The 26,636-nt window shown below is 44.6% G+C and overlaps 1 protein-coding gene across 1 annotated transcript in view; it reads left to right on the top strand.

The window, feature by feature from the left end:
- SNX9 (sorting nexin 9) overlaps positions 1-26,636 on the top strand; it is a 97,201-nt gene that overhangs the window by 8,525 nt on the left and 62,040 nt on the right. Inside the window, exon 2 of the mRNA XM_066372939.1 lies at positions 26,390-26,479. Within this exon, the coding sequence (XP_066229036.1) occupies positions 26,390-26,479 (90 nt within the window). The remainder of the gene's footprint in view (positions 1-26,389; positions 26,480-26,636) is intronic.

The following is a 26,636-nucleotide window of genomic DNA, read 5'->3' as shown; positions in this document are numbered from 1 at the left end:
GTGCTGGAGCTCGGAGTGAAGGAGTCCAAGTAAGTCGGTGTGGTTTCTTTTAAGAGGAACACTTGGGACATCAGCAGCCCCGAGTCTCACTCAGATACAATCCTTGCTAGTTTTCATAGCAGGAAGTTATGGGGCCTTCTCTTCTTGGCACTGGAACCCTGGGCTGGGGGTTCTAGTATGGGGCTAGGACCCCTTGCTTTTAAGCAGGGACCTCTGTAGTGGAGATATCCCTCCCAATTTTAACACCACACATGTGGATGGGGGACCAGCCTGTTTTGTGTCTCCACCACTGCTACCAGTCTCAGTGGGGCTTCTTCTGTATATCCTTAGTTATACGACTTCTGTTCAGCGAGACTTCAGGTGATTCTCAGAGATGGTTCTGTTTAGCTGTAATTTTGATTGTGATAGGCAAGCTCAGCATGTACTTACTCTACTATCTTGACTGGGAGCCCCAAAATGTGCTTAATTTTTAAAAGTATAGGGTATTTCTCTTTTTGTCAATGATTTCTATTTTTTTTTTCTTAAGTGAGAAGTGGGGAGGCAGAGAGATAGACTCCCGCACATGCCCTGACCGGGATCCACCTGACATGTCCACTAGGGGGCGATGCTCTGCCCATCTGGAACCATTGCTCCATTGTTTGGCAACTGAGCTATATAGTGCCTGAAGTGGGAACATGGAGCCATCCTCAGCACCTGGGGCCAACTTGCTCCAACTGAGCCATGGCTGTGGGAGGAGAAAAGAAAGCTTGAGAGAGAGAAGGGAGAGAGGGAGGGGTGGAGAAGCAGATGGGCGCTTCTCCTGTGTGCCCTAACTGGAAATCAAATGTGGACATCCACATGCTGGGCTGACACTCTACCACTGAGCCAACTGGCCAGGGCCTTGTCAGTGATTTCTAACTTAATTTACATTGTCATCAGGGAATCTGATTGGTATTAATACTATACCTGAAAATTTGTTGAGGCTAATTTTGTACCTAGCATATAATCAGAAATGTTTCACCTTATGTAATATATTGATATATTCCCTAATTGGTCCACATGTATTTATTCTTTATGTGCCCATTAGATATGCCTTTCACATCTGTATCCTTACTAACTCTTCTTGGTCTGGTGTACTTACAATAGTGACCTTTTGACTACTGATGGACATGTTAAAATGGTGGATTAAAAAAAAATCTCTGAGTTTAGAATTAGTATTATCTTCCATGTGACTTGAACTTTTTATCATTATGAAGTGTAATGCTCTTAATTATGCATTTTTCCTTCAAGACCATTTTGTCTAAAGTTAATGTGGTTTCACTAGCTTTTGGTAACTCTTTGTCTGGTACATAAAAACCTGTAGCTGAATTTTACCTTTTTATCTAGTCTGGTGATTTTTGTGCCTGGAGAGTTTTCTCTGTCTTATTTTACTTCTTTTTCTCCTTGTCAACTTTTTTTGGAAGGTATGTTGGTTTGTGGCTTGTTTTTCAGTGGTTATCATAGCATGTATGTTACTATTTCTAAGTCAAGTCTGAAGTTACTCAATATTATTACCCTCTTCCTGAGGGTAAGAAAAGACCTTCGGATACTTAACTCCAAGCATCTTCCCCGGAATAGCCATTTATTGCCTGTAGTTGAATTCTCTCTTTTCCACCACAAATTAGACATTTTAATTTTTTATACAGTTAATGTTTGTTTAGATTTCATTACCTTTTTCTGTATCTTTATTTACGATTTCTTTTTACATTCTAGTTCTTTCTAGGATACTTTTCTTTCTGCCTAAAGTGAATTCTTTGGAATTTCCATTAGGAAGATTTGTTGTTGGTAAATCCCTTACGTGTGAAAACATATTTTGCCCTATTCTTGAGACTTGCTTGGAGGTTCTAGCAGGGGAGCGCATCTACTCGTATACCCTTGACTGAAGAACGGTCCTCTCCTCTAGCGGGGAAGGTCGTCCTCTTCGACCGAGCACGCAGCTTCCGGAGGGATGCACATGAAGCGGTGAGGGAGGAAGAGGACACCCGCCTAGCCAGCCAGATCAGCCGAATCAACCCTGGCGATCAATGGGTGACAGATGTCGCAGCCAGATCGCCCTCACATCCTATTTTGCCCTATTCTTGAAATATAGTTTCCCAGTCACAGAGTTCTAGGTTGATAGTATTTTCTTTCGACATAAATAAAGGTATTATTCCTGTTTTCTACTGACTTTCACAGTTACACGAAGAAGTTAGCCATCTAAGAGGGTTCCTTTCTGATGGTCTAACTCTTCCCTCTTCCTGTTTTGAAGGCCTTCTCTGTCTTCAGTATTTTGGACTGTGGTATGTCCATGTGCGGATTTTACTTAAACAGCTTGCGAGTTAATGGGTGTCCTGGGTCTTTCAGTAGCTTGGGGCAGGGAGGGCAGTGCGGTAGAACGTTCTGTGAGGCTGCAGTGTCCTGTGTCTGTGCAGTCCCATCCGGCAGCACCCCCACGTTTGCTTAACAAGGATTTGAAATGTGGTTAATGTGACTGAGGACCTTCGTTTTGTTTTTAATTTAGATAGCCACCTGAGGCTAATGGTACTGGAGTGAGGAGACCTGAGGCTAATGGTACTGGAGTGAGGAGCACAGTTGTAGAAAATTCCCAGCAATTATTATTTCATGAATACTGAAATATTCCCCATTCTCTCTTTCTGGAATTCTAATTAGCACGAAAAAGTCCAACAGACATAAAACTTCTAACTCTCAGCCTCTTATGTTTTCTTTGTGCTGCTCAAGTTCACTGTTCACTTTCAGTTGGGCCTGATCTGTTCTTTTATCCATACATTTAATTTTGGGTTATTTTATGGATTTAGAAATTATATTTGGTTCTGTTTCAGATCTGCTTGATCCTTTTTTATAGTCTCTCATTCTTTCCTTATAGTTTTAAGCTTCACTTAAGCATAATAATAAACATTTATAGTTTGTGTCTGGTAGTTCTATCTGAAGTTGAATTTGGCCATCTGTTTCTTCTGCTCATTTTTACTCATGGTGCCTTGTTTTCTTGTGTTTTCTGGTTTGATTTTATTTTTTTCTGTGAGCTGCTCATTTTCCTAGGAACTTCATCTGAGGGAATTTTAATGCCTTAATTGAAGTTACTCCAGAGAGAATCTGTCTTTGCTTATGCCAGTTTCTTGGGGATGCGGCATCCTTGGGGGTCACTGTAACTTGATTCCAGGCTTACTAGGTTTCCAGCCGTACTGGGCAGCAGAAATCTGGACCTCAGGTCTCTGGGATGATTTTCCCCGTTCTCCTCCTCTGTGTCAGTGATGGTCGATGGTCAGTGTCCTGGCTGTTCCCTGTAGTGCGGCAGGTTCTCCTGTTTGACCCTCATGCTGGGGTCCTCCTGGGGTCCCAGCTTCTGGCTCAGCACAGGAGTCCCGCGCTCCCCTAGTACCGCCTCCCATCGCAGACCCAGACTCGGGGTCTCGGGGTCTGGAGGAAACTCCAGGGTAGCAGCCTGTCTCAGCATGGCTTTCTCTCAGGGCTTCTGCTCTCGCTCCCTTCACGACCTCCCCAGATCCTTTCCTCGCTCCCTTCACAACCTCCCCAGATCCTTTCCTCGCTTCCTTTACGACCTCCCCAGATCCTTTCCTCGCTCCCTTTACGACCTCCCCAGATCCTTTCCTCGCTTCCTTTATGACCTCCCCAGATCCTTTCCTCGCTTCCTTTACGACCTCCCCAGATCCTTTCCTCGCTCCCTTTACGACCTCCCCAGATCCTTTCCTCACTCCCTTTTCGACCTCCCCAGATCCTTTCCTCGCTTCCTTTACGACCTCCCCAGATCCTTTCCTCGCTCCCTTTACGACCTCCCCAGATCCTTTCCTCGCTCCCTTTACGACCTCCCCAGATCCTTTCCTCGCTTCCTTTATGACCTCCCCAGATCCTTTCCTCGCTTCCTTTACGACCTCCCCAGATCCTTTCCTCGCTTCCTTTTCGACCTCCCCAGGTCCTTTCCTCGCTTCCTTTTCGACCTCCCCAGGTCCTTTCCTCGCTTCCTTTTCGACCTCCCCAGGTCCTTTCCTCGCTTCCTTTACGACCTCCCCAGGTCCTTTCCTCGCTTCCTTTACGACCTCCCCAGGTCCTTTCCTCGCTTCCTTTTTGATCTCCCCAGATCCTTTCCTCGCTTCCTTTACGACCTCCCCAGATCCTTTCCTCGCTTCCTTTACGACCTCCCCAGATCCTTTCCTCGCTTCCTTTTCGACCTCCCCAGGTCCTTTCCTCGCTCCCTTTACGACCTCCCCAGGTCCTTTCCTCGCTCCCTTTACGACCTCCCCAGATCCTTTCCTCCCTTCCTTTTCGACCTCCCCAGATCCTTTCCTCGCTTCCTTTTCGATCTCCCCAGATCCTTTCCTCACTCCCTTTACGACCTCCCCAGATCCTTTCCTCGCTCCCTTTACGACCTCCCCAGATCCTTGCCTCGCTCCCTTTACGACCTCCCAGATCCTTTCCTTTTGTGCTGACTCAGCAGTGTGTTTTAAAAGTTGTTTATTTTTGTGTGTGTCTGTGTGTTTTGCTTTTAATATTTTCTTTAGTGCTTCAGTGTTTGTGTGGTGGTGGTTAGCCTGTCAGCCCACCGTGTTTGCCAAAGCAAAACCCAAGTCAGAGCATCTTTGTAATGGACTGTGAAGTAAAGGAATGGAAGGTGTACACACAAAAGGTTAATCTGTTTTTGGAGGGAAAAGGTGAGAAGGCAAAGTTGGGAAGCATTTTAGTTGAAACCAAACCTGAAGTCACGCAATCAGAATAACAGACTGTGGACGTGTCACTTTCTAATTGGTACTTCTTCTCTCATTCCACTCCCCTTTTTGACTATTAAAACACATGATAGAGCCTGACCAGTGGTGGTGCAGTAGATAGAATGTCGGCTGGGATGCTGAGGTCCCAGGTTTGAAACCCCGAGGTCGCCGGCTTGAGTACAAGCTCATCCAGCTTGAGTGGAGACCCACCTGCTTGAGTGCAGGGTTGCTGGCTTGAGCATGGAATTATAGACATGACCCTATGTTTGCTGGCTTGAGCCCAAGGTTGCTAGCTTGAGCTTGCCTGGAGCCCCTGGTCAAGGTGCATATGAGAAGCAAATGAACAACTAAGATGCCACAACTGCAATTCAGATTGATGCTTCTCATCTCTCTCCCTTCCTGTCTCTGTCTCGTGAAAACAAACAAACAAAAACCATGATAAATTCGGCCCATTTACTCATTTTTAGGCATTGTAAATACAGTGCTTAAGGATGTTATTCAGTATGACTTAATTCTTCTAAGTCAGAGACGTGTAACTTTAAGGGTAAGTTAAGGAGGGTGAAAAATGCAGCTTTATTCAGCAAGCTTTCCCCACCATCATTCGCTGACTCCTTCAGTTGAGCTCTGAGCTCAGGGTCGGGCCCTCAGCGCCACAGGGGGTGTCATTTGAAAGGCCCGTCCTTGCCCTCTGAGAGCACATTCCCACTTGACGGAAGCAGTATTGTCCTAGGAGAGTGGAGGCCTCCTGCCTGGTCCAGCGGGGTGGGGGTGGGGGGCTTTTTTTATTCTTTAATTCATTGATTGAATTTTAACCCTTTTCTATCACATCAGTCTATTTTAAAATACCTTTGTCTATCTTAACAGTTTGCAAGTCCGGTCTTTGTCCAGTAAGGCCCCAGATACTGAGTCCAGCAGACACTGCTATTGCTTCGGGCACCTCTTTAGCTGGAAGTAAGGATGCTACGATTTGCATCCTTGCCCAGGCGCGCTGACATTCAGAAATGTCAGTTAAATGCCAATTTAAATGTTTTTTCTAATGCAGATGAACAGAACAGGGCTTGAAAATGTCAATATGTGTGTTATTAGGAGTTGTCTCTCTCGTGGTAGATGCACTTAGCAACTTCTCTTTCCAGTGGTTTGCCTGTTTTGTATTCTCAAGATTTTGATTGTTTAATATTTATTGGTTTAGTGATAAGGAAGAAAACAATTTCATTTTTTTAAGTTTAAGTGTTGATTCTCATTAATGAGGCCCCTAAAGCAGATTCCCAAACTTACCCACCTTGTGTTAATTTCTTTTGAATTAAGGTAAGATGAATAAAAAGTTTTTAATGCTTTTAATAAGTAATTGGCATGTCAACAGAAAAACAGAAAAATGCTAATGAATTTAGGATTACAAATAGAAATTTAGAGATTTATTTTATTTAAGCACTATATTTTCTTCTTCCAAAGAAGAAAAGGTATATTTCTTAACTTTAAAAAATAACTACAAACTTACTGAGTAACCAGCGCTGAGCCTGAGTCTTGAAGCGCCTGCTTTCTGAGCACGTGTGTCACGGGCCTGCCCGCCCTCCTCCCACTTCCTCTGGGAGCTGCCAGCAGCAGAGCAGCTGGTCCCCTGGGCCAGCAGCTGTTTTCTGTCGTTTCTGTACTTTCCCCACCTTCGTAAGGTTTTAGAGTCAAGGGTTAAATTTAAGAGTTCTGCAGCCTTTTTGTTGATGTGTCAGACTTTGTCCTATGGTTGCCGTTACCGGTAAGTAAAGCATGGTCGGTAACCTTATAACGAGAAATCCCCAAAGCTAGAAAATCAGCAGCCTTTAGACCACTAAGATCTGTAATTACATCAGCTTGATCTGTCTTAATCATGTAAAGGCAAGATGATGCCCAAAAATATGGAGTGTTTTTTTTAAATTCTGATACTTAAAGCTACTCTGGGCCAGTCTTGATGACTGCGTCTGTACTGTTTTCTGTCTTGTTTTTTATGGGAGGCAGGGGGAAGAGAAGTAGTTGCTTCACTTTAGTTGTTCATTGGTTGCTTGTTGTATGTGCCTAGACCGCGCAAGCCAGGGTTTTGAACCGGCGACCTCAGCATTCCAGATCAACGACTCTCTATCCACTGCACCACCACAGGCCAGGCTGGTTCTTTACTGTTTTAAAACCCATTCCCCTTTTTGATAAGTGAAAACATTTCATGCTCTTCTTATCGTTATTACTATAAAAGTGATAGGTTGTATTTCTCTAAAATGCAAGTATTAAATATTTTCCCCCAGACTCTGCTCTGCTGCTGCCTCATTAGGAATGTCTGCTAAAGAAAAAGTGGGACATCGGGAATAAGCTTCTATCTAAGGGAGAAATGGAAGTCTACTGAGTGCATCAACAGTTTACAAGGGATCGTGTTTCCTGAGTTTTGGGCATTAGGGTGGAGCTGTGGTACCCTTGCTGCACCCTGTCCCCCCTCCCAGGGAGCTTGTTACATCACAGATTGCTGGGCTCCACTCCAGAGTTTCTCGTTCAGGAGCTGGAGCCCAGAGCGTGCATTTCTGTCAGTTCCAGCTGGTGCTGATGGGCTGGGAACCACATTTTGAGAGCCACTGTTGTGGAAGATGGAGAAGGAGAAGGAAGAACCTGGGTCTGTCCTTGGTTTATCCCTGAATCTGTGGACTGTAAAATGCGCGGGCACTAGGACACTATGTGAATCGAATATTGTTTCTTGTTTAAAGAACTCTTCATTCTAACTGGGTTCAAGTGATGCGGAAAATCAAAATACTGGTCATGTCTCAAATAAAAGCTGATAGTTTCTCATCAACTTGTGGTGCACAGAAACTTCTCAGGAGTTGTATTGATTGGTTATTTGTATTATATGCAAAATGACAACACTATTAGGACCTATAGTTATTGTGGTGGTGAGATGGCCGTGGCTGGTTATTACTTTTCCTGTTGCTTTTTAGATGGCCAGAAAGCATGCCATACAATTGTATAGATCATCGTAGTTCACAGCATTCATCCCAGATTTACTTGCATTGTATAATTTCTAAAGTGGTTGTATAATGATGATGATTTTTAATTCACTGGGGGGATTATTATTTAAGAAAGTCCTGTTTTTAAATTATTTTATAATACAGATAATCTATGATATTTGTATAAACCCAGTTTTTTAAAAATTAGGAATGCATTTGATTTTCATGGTCTGTGGTTAATATTAGAATGTTATTACATGTAAATATCAAGGGATATTTATGGGAGATGTTAAGTATTCTAAAAATAAAAAACATTTTTCTTTCAACAATCTCTCTCCAGAACTTAAAAATAATGTAAGTCAACAATACACGCACATTTTCCTACTATCTAAGACTTTACACAGGGAAACAGACCCTGGAACCTCTTCAGTTTAAGTGTTACAGTTGCTATGGTAGAAGTATATGCAGTGTTTGGAGTCAGAAGTGAGTCTCTAGTCTGTTTTCCTGCATCCACTGTCATTGGAAACTTAACAGGAAAGATGAACTTATGTCAGTAAAAAGGCCACAGTTTGAAGTTTTTATGTAAAAATAAAAGCTAAATACTCTGATTTGCATTCATCCTAAGGTAGAAAAAGGTCATTTCTCTACTTGAGAGATTACAGAACGGTGTTTAATAAGTGAGAGCATGTTTAGTTTGAGGTCTCTTAAAGAGGTCTTGGTTGTAGTGATTGCCCTTGCAGGGTGGAAAAGTACATTTCCAGTCTTCCTCACTGTGATCTGAACTTTTACCTGGAAATAGTCCCACGGAGCCTTGGGAGCAAGTGAACAGTGCTGTGCGGACAGCGTTTCCGTGGCGTGTCTGCTCTAAATCCCTGGCCGGTGACAGAGTGTCTCGGAATGCTTGAAAGGGACTGCTCCTTTTCTTATGAGTGTAAGTTTTTAAAAATTTATTGATTTTAGAGAGGGCAAAGAGAGAGACAGACAACATCAATTTGTTGTTCCACTTATGTATGCATTCATTGGTTCATTCTTCTAAGTGCTCTGACGGTAGATTGAACCTGCAGCCTGGGCGTGTCAGGGCAGTGCTCTATCCTGAGCTATCCTGTTAGGGCTCAGATCTGCCCCTTTCGATTTTTAGTTAGCAATTTAGTTAAGACATCTGAAGTGTTCTGTGTGCCAGGTTGGAAACACCCAGAGTTTATTCCAGATTGGGGGTTCCCAGCCAGAGAGTTTTCAGGGATCTTTAAATGGCAAACATTGTTGCAGATTGTGTATCTTCTCCACATTTGCAATAATAGTTAACAATGTAGGAGATTGTTATTAATAAAATATGGATATTGCAGAATAGTCAGAAGTGCTTCTGTAACATTTTTTTTTTTTTTTTGTATTTTTCTGAAGCTGGAAACGGAGAGAGACAGTCTGACAGACTCCCACATGCGCCCGACCGGGATCCACCCGGCACGCCCACCAGGGGCGATGCTCTGCCCACCAGGGGGCGATGCTCTGCCCCTCCAGGGGCGTCACTTTGCTGCGACCAGAGCCACTCCAGCCACACCCACTCCGGGGCAGAGGCCAAGGAGCCATCCCCAGCGCCCGGGCCATCTTTGCTCCAATGGAGCCTTGGCTGCGGGAGGGGAAGAGAGAGACAGAGAGGAAGGGGGGGTGGAGAAGCAAATGGGCGCTTCTCCTATGTGCCCTGGCCGGGAATCGAACCCGGGTCCCCCGCATGCCAGGCCGACACTCTACCGCTGAGCCAACCGGCCAGGGCCATCTGTAACATTTTCAATGAAAATGGATCTTAAATACTTGTCTAAAAAAGAAAAACAATGTAGTTTAGTCAAGTACTGTGTTAAAGAAAATGATATCATAGCTTTTTACATTTAGAGAATCTTACAAGCATAGGGAACCTAGTAGTTACAGTTGCTGCAGAAGTCTTTACTTCTACCCTCAAAGTAGAGGAAGCATATATTCTGGTGGTGGTGATGGGACATACTCTTTCTTGCCATTCCAATTCTGCCTATATTCAGTGCTTACTGTTATTGGCAACTAAAGTAACCAGGTTTACTGTAGAGATACGGAAGAAGTAAAGACAGACAGACATAGTGTCTGTCCTTGAGGCCCTTCTGGCTTCAGTGTTTTCAGAAACAATTGTAGAAGACCCTGAAGACAAGGATAGTGACCATGACATTAGGCTTGGAACGAATACCCTCTCTGTGTTCCCTGCCTTGTGCTCTCTGCTAACACCTCCTTCCCTGCCTGCCCACTGTGCTGCTTCCACTTGTGTGTTCTGTTTATCACACCACATTCTCTTGTGATTGTTTCTCTTTCCCATCAGCCATGGAGGACGGTGGCTCTTCCTTGCGTGCTTTCATATTTTCCTGGAGTGATCAGTAGTAGCTACTCAGTAGTTGATTTTTTTGAGTAAGAGCGGCGGGCCACCTGTTCTGGAAAGGGCCCAGGCTTTCCTGGCAGAGAGTCCTGGGTTATAGTCCTGGGTACTGGGTTGCAGTCCTGGGTTACAGTCCTGGGTTGCGGTCCTGGGTTGCAGTCCTGGTTTACAGTCCTGGGTACTGGGTTGCAGTCCTGGGTTGCAGTCCTGAGTTGCAGTCCTGGGTTGCAGTCCTGGTTTACAGTCCTGGGTTGCAGTCCTGGGTTACAGTCCTGGGTTGCAGTCCTGGGTTGCGGTCCTGGGTTGCAGTCCTGGGTTGCAGTCCTGGGTTGCAGTCCTGGGTTGCAGTCCTGGGTTGCAGTCCTGGGTTGCAGTCCTGGTTTACAGTCCTGGGTTGCAGTCCTGGGTTACAGTCCTGGGTTGCAGTCCTGGGTTGCAGTCCTGGTTTACAGTCCTGGGTTACAGTCCTGGGTTACAGTCCTGGGTTGCAGTCCTGGGTTACAGTCCTGGGTTGCAGTCCTGGGTTGCAGTCCTGGGTTGCAGTCCTGGGTTACAGTCCTGGGTTGCAGTCCTGGGTTGCAGTCCTGGGTTACAGTCCTGGGTTGCAGTCCTGGGTTGCAGTCCTGGGTTGCAGTCCTGGTTTACAGTCCTGGGTTGCAGTCCTGGGTTACAGTCCTGGGTTGCAGTCCTGGGTTGCAGTCCTGGGTTGCAGTCCTGGTTTACAGTCCTGGGTTGCAGTCCTGGGTTGCAGTCCTGGGTTGCAGTCCTGGGTTGCAGTCCTGGGTTACAGTCCTGGGTTGCAGTCCTGGGTTGCAGTCCTGGGTTGCAGTCCTGGTTTACAGTCCTGGGTTGCAGTCCTGGGTTACAGTCCTGGGTTGCAGTCCTGGGTTGCAGTCCTGGGTTGCAGTCCTGGGTTACAGTCCTGGGTTACAGTCCTGGGTTGCAGTCCTGGGTTGCAGTCCTGGGTTGCAGTCCTGGTTTACAGTCCTGGGTTGCAGTCCTGGGTTACAGTCCTGGGTTGCAGTCCTGGGTTGCAGTCCTGGGTTGCAGTCCTGGTTTACAGTCCTGGGTTGCAGTCCTGGGTTGCAGTCCTGGGTTGCAGTCCTGGGTTGCAGTCCTGGGTTACAGTCCTGGGTTGCAGTCCTGGGTTGCAGTCCTGGGTTACAGTCCTGGGTTGCAGTCCTGGGTTGCAGTCCTGGTTTACAGTCCTGGGTTGCAGTCCTGGGTTGCAGTCCTGGGTTGCAGTCCTGGGTTGCAGTCCTGGGTTGCAGTCCTGGGTTGCAGTCCTGGGTTACAGTCCTGGGTTGCAGTCCTGGGTTGCAGTCCTGGGTTACAGTCCTGGGTTGCAGTCCTGGGTTGCAGTCCTGGGTTGCAGTCCTGGGTTGCAGTCCTGGGTTGCAGTCCTGGGTTACAGTCCTGGGTTGCAGTCCTGGGTTGCAGTCCTGGGTTGCAGTCCTGGTTTACAGTCCTGGGTTGCAGTCCTGGGTTGCGGTCCTGGGTTGCAGTCCTGGGTTGCAGTCCTGGTTTACGGTCCTGGTTTACGGTCCTGGGTTGCGGTCCTGGGTTGCGGTCCTGGGTTGCGGTCCTGGGTTACGGTCCTGGGTTGCGGTCCTGGGTTGCGGTCCTGGGTTGCAGTCCTGGTTTACAGTCCTGCGTTGCAGTCCTGCGTTGCAGTCCTGGATTCTCTACTTTCTAGCTCTGTGGTTGCAGGCAGATGAATCACTCTGTAATTATGCCAGAGCCTATCTTATTTCTTGCAGGGATCTTAAACTTCTTATAATATACAGGATAGTTCCAAAATAAAGAATATAAAGAGTTGTCTTTTGCTTGCCCCAATGCTGGTTGAGCACTGTTGAGAAACACTGGCTGAGGCTAATCAGGTCCAGATCTGTCCCTAGAGCCCACGTGGTGTTACCTTACAGAGTGGGGTGAGGGTTATCCAGTAAAGAGGGGAGAAGAGGGTATGACTGTTGTGAGCACTGCAGTGTTGACTCCAGTGGTGTCTCAGTAGGTGAGAAGAGATGATCTATTGGGGGGTGGGGGGTGGAGTGGGATCCAGGGTTAGATTTTTAGGGTGGGGTTAGATTAATGGAGGATCTTAAACACCCGAAAATGAATCTGAACTTGACCCTAGGTAACCGGGAGTCATTAGGAGTTTTTGATAAGTGGTGCGCACGGTGCCTGTTTTATCACGAGAGCCTCCACCAGCGGTGTGTGACGGTGACTGTGTGAGAGAAACCCTGGCGAGGAGATCAGTAAGGGGCCGGACACCATCAGCTGCGGACGTGCCGGAAGGCATAGGGCAAGGAGCTGGGTAAAGCTCCAGTTCGTTTGGCCCTTGGTCATTCTGCCTCTAGACAGGTGACTTGACTCATGGAACTGGTACTGAACACCTGAGCAATACACCGTGTGAAGGTTGTTTTGAAACTAAGGAAGGACTCGGTAAGGTGTCTCATGCCTGGAGACACTTAGTTACCCCACTTGATCGTTCTTCTACTTGGTTTTCCGTTTTCATAGCGTTTCACAGGTGGCAGGGCGGATTCACTGCAAAGGGAAAGGCAGATGGCAGGACCTGGTCAGAGGTCCATCTCCTCCTCGCCGAAGGTGTCCGTTCAGGACCCCTCCAAGGAGCTTTTCTGGCTTCTCAGTTTTCACGTGTAACAAATCTCTCCTTCTGTAATCTCTTCTCATGTCTTGGTTGCTGTTTAGTCTAAATCTCTTCATTTGATTAAGTATGATTCATTCTTCTGTTTTGGTATAATAAACTTCGGTAGCTCTTCAAATTGTATTCTATTTTGCTAACTTAATTTTCCTTGGCAGTCTTATTTTACTATATCTTTAACCTTACACTGGGATACTGTACAAACCAGCTGTAGTTCTGTGGTGAGTTTTATATTAGCTGTATGAACTAAAAGAAAAATAGCTCTAAAGAGGAACCACTGATGAAAATAAATCAGAGTGAGGAGTACTGGCCTTTGTCCAAGTACTCAGTTGAAAGCGGACACTCGTACTCCTCATGTAACACAGTTTTATGTACACAACCTTAAGAAGAAGCCCATTTTGAGAAACTAAATTTTATTGTTAATTTTTTAAATTTTTAATTAAAGTAGATGTACAATATTGTATTATTTTCAGGTGTATAACGTAGTAATCAGACATTATGAAACTTACGAAGTTATCACTCCAGTAAATCTAGTACCCATGTACACATGCATAGTTATTGCAGTATTATTGACAGTATTCCCCATGCTGTACTTTACATCCGCATGACTATCTTGTAATTGAGTTTGTTCTTCTTACTCCCTTTGTTGTTTTCACCACTCCAGCCTCCCTCCCGTACGGCATCTGTTAAAATGTTCTCTGTATCTGTGAGTTTGTTCTGTTTCCTTTGTTTCTTAGATTCCACATGTAAGTGTGTCCGTAAAGTCATGGTGCACTTTTGACCGGTCACAGGAAAGCAACAAAAGACGATAGAAATGTGAAATCTGCACCAAATAAAAGGAAAACTGTCCCAGTTTCATACCTATTCAGTGCAGTTCGATGTGGACTCACGCACAGATTTTTTAGGGCTCCTTAGGTAGCTGTCCCGTATAGCCTCTACAGACTCGTCACTGACTGATGGCCTACCAGAATGGGGTTTCTCCACCAAACTGCCGGTTTCCTTCAACTGCTTATCCCACCGAGTAATGTTATTCCTATGTGGTGGCACTTCGTTATAAACGCGCCGGTATTCACGTTGCACTTTGGTCACGGATTTGAATTTAGTGAGCCACAGAACACACTGAACTTGCCTCTGTACCGTCCACATCTCGACTGGCATGGCGTGGGCTGTTCCGCTGTATACACGGTGTTACGTCATCATCTGTGCATGCGCACATGCTGCCACGTCATCCTACAGAAACTGGGAGGGTTTTCCTTTTATTTGGTGCAGATTTCACATTTCTATCGTCTTGTTGCTTTCCTGTGACCGGTCAAAAGTGCACCATGACTTTATGGACACACTGTAAGTGAAATCACATGATATTTGTCTTTCTCTGAGTCATTTCACTTAGGATAATACCTCTCGGTCCATTCATGTTGTTGCAAATGATAAGAATTCATTCTTTTCTAGGGCTGAGTCGTATTCTGTTGTACATAAGCATCACTTCTTTATCCACTCACCTATTGATGGACACTTAGGTTACTTCCATACCTTGACTATTGGAAATCACGCTGCAGTGAATGCATGGAGGCATATGTCTTTTCAATTTAGTGTTTTGAGTTTCTTCAGATAAATACCCAGAAGTGGAATAGCTGAGTCCTTCTTTGTCTCTTGTTATAGCCTTTGTTTTCAAGTCTATTTTGTCTGGTATAAGTATTGCTACCCCAGCTTTTTTTTTTTTTTCATGTATCTTTTTTTCATTCCTTTACTTTCAGTCTGTGTGTCTTTGGATCTGAAGTGAGTCTCTTGTAGGCAGAGTAAGTAAGGGTCTTATTTTCTTTTCTACTTAGTTACCTTATATCTTTTGATAGGAGCATTTAATTGATTTACAATTATTTTATTTAAAATTTTTTTTATTTCAGTATGTTTATTCTGGGCAGTTTTCTACCTAACAGTTTTATATAAAGTGGGGCATTTTTTTCCCCTTGTTTTGAGAGAGAGAGAGAGAGAGAGAGAGAGAAAGAGAGAGAGAGAGATGGATTTGTTGTTCCACCTAGTTATGCATTCATTGGTTGATTCTTGTATGTTCCCTGACTGGGGATTGAGCCCATAACCTTGGCATGTTAGGACGATGCTCTAACCAACTGAGCTATATGACCACGACTTAATTCATTTACTTAATTCATTTACATTTAAAGTAATTGTTGATAGGTATTTATTGACATTTTATTATTTCTATGGGGTTTTTTTCTTCCTAAAGATGTCCCTTTGACATTTTTTGTAATACTGGTTGGTATTAACAAACTCCTTTAGTTTTTTCTTGTCTGGGAAGCTCTATTTCTGTCCTTCATTCTAAATGATAGCTTTGCTGGATTGAGTTATCTTGGTTATACTCCTTGTTTTTCATCAGTTTGAATATTTCATGCCAATCCCTTCTGGTCTGCAAAGTTTCTGTTGAGAAATCAGCTGTCAGTCTTATGGGAGCTGCCCTGTGGGTAACTAACTGCTCTTCTCTTGGTGCTTTTAGGATTCTCTCTTTGTCTTGAACCTTTGGTGTTTTAATTATGATGTGTGTTGGTGTGGGTCTCTTTGGGTTCATCTTGTTTGGGACTCACTGTACTTCCTGGGCTTGCATTCCTGTTCTCTTGGTCAGGTTAGGGAAGTTTTCTGTCATAATTTCTTCAGATAGGTTTTCAATTCATTGTTCTCTCTCTTCTCCTTCTGGTACCTCCTGATGCAATGTTGGGTGCGCTTGATGTTGTCTTTGGGTATTTTCTGCTACTTGATCTTCCAAATCGCTGATTTGATCATCTGCTTTATCTAATCAACCCCCCCCCCTTTTTAGCATGCATGTGAGAGAGAGAGAAAGAGACAGAGAGGGAAGAAGGGAGGGAGGGAGGGAGGGAGGGAGGTAGGGCAGAAGGGAGGGAGGAAGGAAGGAAGGAAGGCAGGCAGGCAAGGAGGAAAGGAGGAAAAGAGGAAGGGAGGAAGGGAGGGAGAGAGATGGGAAGCATCAAGTGTTAGTTGTGGCACTTTAGTTGTTCACTGATTGCTTCTCATATATGTCTTGACCAGGGGCTCCAGCTGAGCCAGTGACCTTTTGCTCAAGCCAGAGACCTTGGAATCCTGTCTGTGATCCCACACTTAAGCTGGAGACGCTGTGCTCAAGCTGATGAGCCTGTGCTCAATCCAGATGAGCCCGCACTCAAGCTGACGACCTTGGGGTTTCAAACGTGGGTCCTCAGTGTCCCAGGTTGATACTCTGTCCATTGCGCCACCACCGGTCAGGCTGATCTCCTTTTGATTCCCTTTGATATAGTTTTCATTTCACTTGTTGTATTATTTATTTCTGACTACCTTTTTTTTCTGTCTTCATTTTCATGTCTCCTATCTCTTTGTTGAAGTTCTCATTGAGAACATTGAGCATCCTTGGGATTTTGGATGAATTGCAATTTAAAAAGACATCTTTATGATGTTGTACCTTGTTCTCAGGAACATGTTGCGATTTATTGTTAGACATTATTTATTTTAGTAATTATATTCTTTAAAAATTTTTTTTCCATTTATTAATTTTAGCGAGAGAGGAAGGGAGAAAACAGGAGAGAGACAGGAACATTGGTCTGTTCTTAAGATTCTTTTTTTTTTTTAACAGAGACAGAGAGAGAGTCAGAGAGGGATAAACAGACAGGAAGAGAGAGAGATGAGAAGCATTAATCATTAGTTTTTCGTTGCGACACCTTAGTTGTTCATTGATTGCTTTCTCATATGTGCCTTGACCATGGGCCTTTAGCAGACTGAGTAACCCCTTGCTTGAGCCAGCGACCTTGGGTCCAAGCTGGTCAGCTTTGCTCAAGCCAGATGAGCCTGCGCTCAAGCTGGTGACCTTGGGGTCTTGAACCTGGGTCCTCTGCATCCCAGTCCAATGCTCTGTCTACTGCGCCACCGCCTGGTCAGGCTGTTCTTAAGATTCTTTATGCTTTTGATTAGCTCTTCTTTGTTTGTTGGTTTGTTTTCTGTTGCTTTTGGGAATATCCTCCCAATTAATTTTTTTATCAAGTTATTTACTGAGAAACTTGATTTTTGCCAGTTTATTTTAAAATTGGTCTGGTTAAGCCTGACCAGGCGGTGGTGCAGTCAATAGAGCATTGGATTGGGATGCAGACGATCCAGGTTTGAAACCCCAAGGTCGCCGCTTGAGCGCAGGCTCATCCAGCTTGAGTGCAGGGTCGCTAGTTTGGGTGTGGGATCATAGACATGACCCCATGGTCACTGGCTTGAGCCCAAGGTCGTTGGCTTGAGCAAGAGGTCACTCACTCTGCTACAGTCCATTGGTCAAGGCACATGTAAGGAAGCAATCAGTGAGCAACTACAGAGACTAAGGACCTGCAATGAAGAATCGATGCTTCTCATCTCCCTTCCTGTCTGTCTGTCCCTCTCTCTCTGTCTCTGTCAAGAAAAGAAGTTGATCTAGTTAAATGATCATTATTCTAATATTTTTTCAAGTGATGGAGGCTTTCCTTATGGGCCTCCTCATCAGCATTACTGGTTCATCTTCATCTATACCCACTCCACAGGAGCAGGGGAGGGATGTTGGTGGTTGCCCCCCTCCCCCAGATCTGGGAGAGTAAAGATTCCAGAACCATCTTTGTGGGGGATAAGTAACCCGACACTCGCTGTTTCCCTTGAGCGCCAAGGCTGGTTCCAGAGCCCTTGGGGGGCTGGGAAAAGGAAGGTTATGCAACAGGTTTTAGCACGGGTGGTATATATGAGTCTGTGTGCAATGTAAAAACCCAAAGGTTACGACGGCTAACCGGACCTTTTGTGCCCGTCACTGTTCTAAGCACTTTATATTTATTACTCTTGATCACTTGTGTCATGCGGCTCATGCTGTTATCTTATTCTTGAAGAATTTCAGACAGACTTTAAGCTTTAAGGAATTCAGCCTGGTTGAACCTGCGTGGTCTGGCTTCACAGCCAGCTCATTCGCTATGTTGCCAGCAATTACATTTCCTCCCTTTTTTGTTGAGGGGAATGAAAAACATTGTCAGTACACAGCACTGGGGCCTGGAGTGGGGTGGCAGCTTAGATAGACACTGTTGTGGGAGTGTTTATAGGGTTTGAAAAGCGTGTGTGTGTGAGAGAGAGGGAGAGTGTGTGTGTGTGTGTGAGAGAGAGAGAGTGTGTGTGTGTGTGAGAGAGAGAGGGAAAGAGTGTGTGTGTGTGTGTGTGAGAGAGAGAGAGAGAGAGAGTGTGTGTGTGTGAGAGAGAGAGAGAGGGTGTGTGTGTGTGTGAGAGAGAGAGAGAGAGAGAGTGTGTGTGTGTGTGTATGAGTGTTTTACAGTGCACGTGGCTTTTTACAATTGGGAAAACAATAAAGCTGTTTTAATTTGGGGTGGCGGTGAGGTTATTTAGCCAAATAGGCATTCATGAGCTTTGCCCTGGTTGCTGAGGAGTGGATTTTGGTGACCTTGCAGCTGTGATAAAGAACAAGGTAAATATGCTGATATGAAGAGACCAAAGACTTAATAACACCTGAAATGTGGAAGAGTGTATGTGCTGTGGTTCTCAGTGGCTTGTGTTTATGTGCGAACACGTGTCAAGGGCATAACATTTTGAAGAATACTTTCAAATCTAAGCCTTTGTGTCCTTTGGCAGAAGAGGAACATTTTTAAACTTTTTTTTAATGTCATTATATTGTTTTGGTTGTTGCTGTAAAAGTGTATTTATGGACATAGTTAAGTGTAGTGAAAATCACAGTAGTCAGAATGAGAACTGCAGGAATATGTAGACTTTATACAGAGTCTGCCTTCCAGTCATCTTCTGAGTTAAACTTTGGAACATTTTGTGCTTTGCTCTACCCAGTGAAGCTTCCTCTGGTAGACAGGTGTTTTCAGCAGGATTCTGAGCTTCCTAGGTAGAGGTACAAGACCCTGCTTAGCAACAAGTTCCTATTAAAAACAAGACACTGAAAAGGTACGAAGTGGGGAGGAGACTGAAAATCCCACTCCTGTCCCCCCCACCCTAAGCCAGCCATCTTCTCTCCTCGGAGACGGTGGGATCCGTTTATTTTATGTGTTTGCAGAGATATTCTATACACATATTAGCAAGTGCATTTTCCCCTATTTTTACACACATGATGTGCCTTGCTTTATTTATTTTTCACAATAATATATACATTAGAGATACTTCCACAGCAAAAAAGGAATGAGAATGGATTCTCAAAATGAGACTTCTGGGTCAAAGGGTAAAAGTATCTCTAAAACTGTATTGAAGTAGCATTTCTCACTTACCACATTGCCAAAATCCAGAAGTCAGCTAATTTATTCTGTTTGTGAACCTATGGAAACTGTGACTTACATATTGTTGCTGGTAGAGGTGTAAATGGTCCAACTCCTAACGGAGGAAAATCTGATAACATCTACCAAATTAATTTTTCTTTATAATAAGTGAAATTGAGCATTTTCCCCCACGTTTCTGGGTCATTTATGTTTTTCTATGAACTGTTTGTTCCTCGACCCATTTTCCTGTTGGATTGCGGATATTTTTCTTGAGTTCTAGAAGCTCTTTATTAGAAAGGTTAACCTTTGCGGTATGAATTGTAAAGATTCTTTTATAACTCATGTTTTATAAATTAGTGATTTTTGTATAATAACTGATAGGAGTGATCCATGACTTACAGTTATTGCTTCTCATATGTGCCCTGACCAGGCAAGCCGGGGTTTTGAAGCAGTGACCTCAGCATTCCAGGTCAATGCTCTGTCCATTGCACCACCACAGGTCAGGCATGTGTATGTGTTTAATTATGAAGCTTTGACTCAGTGGGCAGAGCATGCAGTCACCTGTGGGTGTCAGAAGTGTCTGTTTTGGCACATTAGTTGGTAATAGTGATGTTATGTGTGATGTGGCCAGTTTGTTGTCACCATATTGAGTAACTTAAAATGTCTTCATCCGAAAAAAAAAAATGTCTTCGTCCGTTTGTTCTTATGTACACACACTACATAAAGAAGCTGTGATCTAGGCAAGTTTGGATAGAAACACTCTTAAAATACCCCAGTGTCTAGCAGTTTGCTTACCACATGGTTCAAATCCTTTCCAGAACCATTCTGCATGAGTGTGCAGAGGGAGGGAGCAGTATGTGGAGTGTTTGGATGCTACAGTTGGATGATTTGTGTTCTGAACTTTTTCCCTTTGGGATTATATATTGCCCTTTGTTACCCTCAGATTTAAGATAATTCTAAATATTTCTTGGAAATTTCTATTTCTGTAATTAGTGACTTTCTATGTATATTTCTTTGTGCTTTGGAAATTTCCAAAACAGTTCATTCATCTAAATTAACCACCATGATGCACTTAAAACTTTCCTTTAAGTGCATCATGTTTCAGGATGCCAGATAGAAACCCACTTTAGGAAAAACACTTTTAAAGACCATATTCATTTCTTTGGTGGTTTTTGAAAATTTTGCATAAAAAATCAAATTTTCAGCCATTCTTAGTAGGCTGCTACCAATTCTTTAGAGAATATTTTTTCTATTGGGAAAGATCTTTACTAGAACAACTGTTAAATAAAACCTTAGCCCTGGCTGGTTGGCTCAGTGGTAGAGCGTCGGCCCAGCAGGGCACACAAGAGAAACGACAATTTGCTTCTCCACCCTCCCCCTCCTCCTCCCCCTCCCCCTCCCCATCCCCCTTCCCCTTCCCGTTTTCTCCCTCTCTCCCTCTCTTCTCTTCCCACAGCTATGGCTCAATTAGTTCTGGTGCACTGGTCCCCAACACTGAGGATGGCTTTGTGGAGCCTCTGCCTCAAGCACTAAAAATAGCTCCATTGTGAGCATGGCCCCAGTTGGGCAGAGCATTGTCCCCAGACGGGGGTTGCCGGGTGGATCCTGGTCAGAGCACATGCAGGAGTCTGTCTCTCTATCTCCCCTCCTCTCACTTGGAAAAGAAGAAAATAAAATTTTAATAACAAAACTCTATCATCTTGACTAGATTATTGAATAGACTATTAAACACATTGCTTGTGAACATTTAAGGGACAGACTAACTTTATTTTCTTCTTTGAAAATTTTAAGAGCACCATACTCAAAACATGGTATTAGACGCATGTCCCCTTGGAAAGAGTTTCTTAGCTTGTGCAGCTATTCTTGGACCTCAGGGCTACCATATTTTAACAGTTTACTAATGAAGCAGGTGAAATTATAGATAGCATGCTTATCAGGCTTTCTGATGACTTAGGAAAGGATAGGGGATAACTGGGCATTGGCTTCAGCATTCAGACAACTGTTGGTAGGTAGGAGCAGTGGGTTAAATCTAAGACGATGAAATTTTACAGGGATATTTCAGATTCTGCATTTGATTCAAAATACCACCTGAATAAGCACAAGCTAGGATTTAACAACAGCTCTTGAAATCACAGGTTGTTATAAAGTGAAAATCATTTAAGCCTTAACCACTTAGAATATGGACAAATACATCTACGTATATTAATGCTATAATATTAGTAGTCCTCTCAGGGTCTGTTAGCGTAAGTTCTGTTTCTTCTCATGATCTTGATGGTTAAGTAAAGATGAGAAACAGGAAGGCATTAAATATGTAAGATTTTATAAAAAGTCAAGTGAGTATGTGTAAGTAAAACAGGCCTGCCATTTACAAAGGACAATTCGTTATATAGAAATATTACCTGCACCCTAAACTTCAGTTCTCAAGGGCGTCCATTTAATAAGGAGTCCTTCAGTCCCTTGATTTTCTGAAGGTTTGCATATTTTACTTTTGTTTTATTTTTATTTCTTTAAGTGAGAGGAGGAAAGACAGTGAGCTAGGTGCCTGCATGTGCCCCAACCAGGATCCACTTGGCAACCTCCCCGTCTGGGACCAAGTCAACCAAACTATTTTTAGCACCTGAGGCTGACGCTCAGACCAGTTGAGCCACTGGCTTTGGGAGGAGAGGGGAGAGAGAAGGGGGAAAGGAAGGGAGAGAAGCAGAAGGGTGCTTCTCCTGTGTGTCCTGACTGGGGAATCAAACTCGGGACATCCATATGCTGGGCTGACACTCTATCCACTGAGCAACTGGCCAGGTTCTTACTTACTTTTTAATTGAGAGTTTCTGTTTAAAAGATGGGAGAGCTACATACATTGCTGAAGATTTGTTGCCCTGTCCCAGGATTTAATTGTGGTTTATGTGAAACCAAAGAAGCAGGAGCTTAAGTGTGGGCCGTGCCTTCTGCATTCTAATCCCTCTGTGAATATTTTGCTGCCAGTTTTTTTGTGGTTTTTATTTTTCTGTTTTGAACTGATAAGTTCTTTATTATTTATTTTAGGTTATAGTTTCTGTTTTATCTGTTTTTTGCAAAATATGAACTGTGTTTTTCTTTAATTTAGAATGTTTCTGAATAAACTATTTCATTGGGAATTATTGGTTTGTATCAGCTTGAACTGTCTTGGTTGCAAGTGACAGAATCTGAACTCTTCTTAGCGAAAGCTCAAAAGGAGATACTTTGGCTCATGTAACTGAAAAGTCTCCATGGGGAGAAATAGCTAACAGCCTGTCCTTCAAGTGGTCTCATTAGGCTGTTGTTTCTCTTGGTCATTCATCTCTACAGCCCACCCCACTTCATTTTTCAGACCTCTTTCTCCCTTAGCTGTTTTAGCACGGCCAGGGCACACAAGAGAGGCGCCCATCTGCTTCTCCACCCCTCCCCCTCTCCTTCCTCTCTGTCTCTCTCTTCCCCTCCCGCAGCCAAGGCTCCATTGGAGTAAAGATGGCCCGGGTGCTGGGGATGGCCCCTTGGCCTCTGCCCCAGGCGCTAGAGTGGCTCTGGTCGCGGCAGAGCGACGCCCCGGAGGGGCAGAGCATCGCCCCCTGGTGGGCAGAGTGTCGCCCCCTGGTGGGCGTGCGGGGTGGATCCCATGTCGGGTGCATGCGGGAATCTGTCTGACTGTCTGTCTCTCCCCGTTTCTAGCTTCGGAAAAATACAAAAAAAAAAAAAAAGAATAGTTAGGCAGATTGGCAGTTGGGGACGAGGTCAACTTCTTCCGGTTTGGTACTGAGGTGAGGAAGAGGGGAAGGAGGATGAGGACAGACAGTAAGAAGGCAGGTGGCAGCCAGAGGCAGATAGGAGAGAGAAGTAGTCATGGGGGACAGTGTCCAGAGCTGCTCAGTGCTGAAGGCTTCCAGCCTTACTTGATGAAGCTTTGTGAGAATAATTGCTCCTCCAAACTAAACAAACAAAATGGAAACAGACTCCTAGGCACTGGAGCAGACTGGGGGATGTCAGAGGGGGGAGTGTGGAGGGCTGGGTGGAAAGGTGAGGAGCAGGAACTAGAAACGGGCACTTACAGAACAGTGGCAGGGGTGTCGAGTACAGCACAGGGAAGAGAGGGAGTAATGTAACAGCTGTGTATGGTGCCAGGTGGGCACTGGAAATACGGGGGGGGGGGGCTGTGTAAAGTTTCTGACTGTCTAACCGCTATGCTGTAACCTGAAACTAATACAAAATTACAGTGAATGTCGACTGTAATTGAAAAAATGTAAAGCTCTTTAAAAAGGGAGGGGAGGGGAGGGGAGGAAAGGGAAGGGAAGGAAAGAGGGAGGAAGGAAGGAAGGAAGGATGGATGGAATAGAGGGAGGGATAAAGGAAGGGAAAAAGGAAAGAAAAGGAGCAGCTTGCTCCTTTAGGCTGATGGTCAGTTTTTTCTGTTGACATGTTATGCTCATTTTAAAATCTTTTTGTTCTCCAAAATTGTTCTCATTTTTAATTTTTAAGAAACTTCTCTAGATTTTTTTTAAAAAGTCTTGGATCAGCATTTTAAATAAACCTGCAATGTTTATATATATATTTTTAAAATTTACTTTTTGTTGAATTAATTGGGGTGACAGTGTTTAATAAAATTATATAGGTTTTAGGTACAGTTCTATAACACATCGCCCGTGTACGGTATTATTTTCCCAAGCCAGGTCTCCCTCCGTCCCCCTTCCTCTCTTGTCATCACCGTACGTTCTGTGTCTGTGGGTTTAATTTTCTTTGCTTCATCCCTTCACCCTTTCTCCCTCCCCCACCCCACCCTCCTCCCATGTGACAGCTGTCCTCTCTCTGTGCCATGGTTTCTTTCTGTGTGTTAACTTACATCTTTTCCGCGAGTAAATGCTCAGTAACATTTGAATGTGGAAGAGTTTCCGTTTTTTTGTTTCTGACATTCTGTTTGACCACGTTGTACATTTGGTAAACAGAAGGCTCTGGCATTCTGTATTTGGGATCAGTTAGAGTAGCTGGTTTTTAAAAAATTGTTAACTGAGATTCTTAAGGAACGAGAAGAAAACATTTGGGCCTACGCAGCCCGGCAGAACCTCCCCAGGAAGCCTGCTGTCCTGCCGGCTGTGGGCTGTGTCTGGGACCGGGACGTCCTCACAGCGCAGGGCCTGCGCTCCGCCTCGCGCATTCATCTGCTGTCCTGCCGGCTGTGGGCTGTGTCTGGGACGGGGACGTCCTCACAGCGCAGGGCCTGCGCTCCGCCTCGCGCATTCATCTGCTGTCCTGCCGGCTGTGGGCTGTGTCTGGGACGGGGACGTCCTCACAGCGCAGGGCCTGCGCGCCGCCTCGCGCATTCATCTGCTGTCCTGCCGGCTGTGGGCTGTGTCTGGGACGGAGACGTCCTCACAGCGCAGGGCCTGCGCTCCGCCTCGCGCATTCATCTGCAGCTGCCTCCCTGCACAAGGGATGAGATTGGTGTGACATGTTCTTAAAAATATCCCACAGCATGACAAGCAGACTTCTAGTTCCTTTTACATCTGTAGGAGAAAAACACCTGGGCGCAGTTCTGCTGTCCTTTGTAGCGACCTGAGGAAGGTCGTGCTCCCAGAAGCCTCCGCCCCCAGGCTGTCCCTGACAGCCCCTCCCAGCTGCCCTGTGAAGACAGAGTCCCGGGTCAGGTGCCGTTTCCTCCCCGACATACTACACGGCGTCTGTTTCTTCCCGATGCTACTTTTCTTTGTGCAGCCGTGTGAATGGAGTTCATGATACATGTGCTTTCTACTTTGTGTTCCTGGCAATGTCACAGGCACTGGGTGACAGCAGTGAGTGAGGGACAAGGGGCCTGATCTTCACTGAGTTCCAGTTTGTTAAAGAAGGGGTTGAGGGCAGAGAAACTCACCAGAACAGAATTAAATATAGAGGTCCTGTGTCAGGTGCTAAGCATCAGGTAGGGATGGGCTCAGGAAGACTGAGTAGGGGGTTGCATTAGCCGAGGAGGGAGGGACTGAGAAGCCTCCCTGCTTTTCCTTATGAAACTCTCAAATGTGCACAAAAGTTCAACTCATTTTTTATTGACCACCATAAACTCACCATCTAGATTCTCTAGAGAGTGTTTATTATACCTGCTTTATCACAGTCATCCATCAGTCCCTCTTCGTATTTTGGATGTATTTCAAAATAAGTGTTTGGGATTTTTCCTTATATTTGATTACAAGCTGTGAATTCTTAATCCTCGTGACAGGGATTTCCACCACCAGTAAGCGCGTGACAGTGGGGGGAGCACGGTTGCACAGGGGCCCCGCCTGGCTCTGTCCCGTGGACGTGGACGTGGATGTGTTCAGGGAATGTGTGTTAAGTGGACGTACTTCCGCTCATCCTGTCTGACTAGCCCTTCAGGCAAACTGAAGTTTGTCTCTTAGACAAACAATTAGCCTTAAAATAAACCATGTTTCTAGGTACATGTGAGGCCCAATTTATAAGATGGACTTTCTTCTATAAGATAGTCCATGAAAGACATTTATATGGAATGTGGAATGGTTAAAAAAAAAGATATGTTTATATATCACAAAAGTACATATAAAATACATTTTATGACAGCAGTGGTTCTGTCTCTCGGAACACATGTTGCGGTATTTTGGGTAATCCACATTCTGGGTTGGTGCCCCAAGGATTGTCCCAAGGAAGAGGCTGGAAGAGTAACTTCTCATCAGCCGGAATGGCTTCCCTTTAGTCTGTTTTCTGTGACATTAAGATCTCATTGCAGGAAAAAGTTTGAAAATTAAAGCTCTTTAGGTTACCTGGCCAGTCTGCACAGCCCTATAAATCATTGGATAGTGGGTAGTATTGTAGAAGAGTCTAAAATATTTATTGGTTTCTGAATTTACTTGGCTAGGGATAATGCATTATCAAAATTCATCCCAGTGGGTTTAGATAAAGAATAGTGAGAATTTAAATGGCAAGGGAATACTCTAAAGACATAGAACTCTTATGCGTGTCTCCACATTTGTGTGTCTGTGTGTGATGTGTGTATCTCTCACTGGTCCCTGAGAGTGAGGGTTCCCAGAACAAACAGTATCTGTATTTCCTCTTCGTACCCCCTGGAAAATTTCCCCTTTTTTCCCCCTTGAAGAAATAGGTGTATTTCGAGTACTTGGGGGCGGGGGCTGCTCTCTAAGTGGAGTGTGGGCAGCTACCAGAAGTCTTCCCTGTTTCCAAAACTGAACGGGGCTCTCACCACGGTGCGCGCCGTTCTTCCTCACGAGGGGGCTGATAAATCACTGGGGTGACCTGTCTCCCTTTCTCCAGAGCAGCCACGGCCACGGTCAAGAAGCGTCTGTTCACAAAGCATGTTTACAAGGTGAACTTAAAGGTGTTTGTTTTTTACTAAGTTTACATTTGTCACTTCTTTTCCTCTCCACTCCCAGCAGGCTCGGGTGATGTATGATTTTGCTGCTGAACCTGGAAATAATGAACTGACAGTTAATGAAGGAGAAATCATTACAATCACAAATCCGGTAAGAGGACTATTTTTTGTGTTTGAGTCAGATTGTCCCTTAAGGACTTATTTTTAAGATTTAATTTTTAATAAGTTGATCATTCAAACCCACATGAATTTTTTTCCTATTATTTACAAAGTACTGATGGTGAAGTAAGAACATTTTATAAACAGTG

Source organism: Saccopteryx leptura, chromosome 3, assembly GCF_036850995.1.
Source record: "Saccopteryx leptura isolate mSacLep1 chromosome 3, mSacLep1_pri_phased_curated, whole genome shotgun sequence".
Classification (NCBI taxonomy): Eukaryota; Metazoa; Chordata; class Mammalia; order Chiroptera; family Emballonuridae; genus Saccopteryx; species Saccopteryx leptura.
This window is presented reverse-complemented; position numbering and strand designations above follow the sequence as displayed.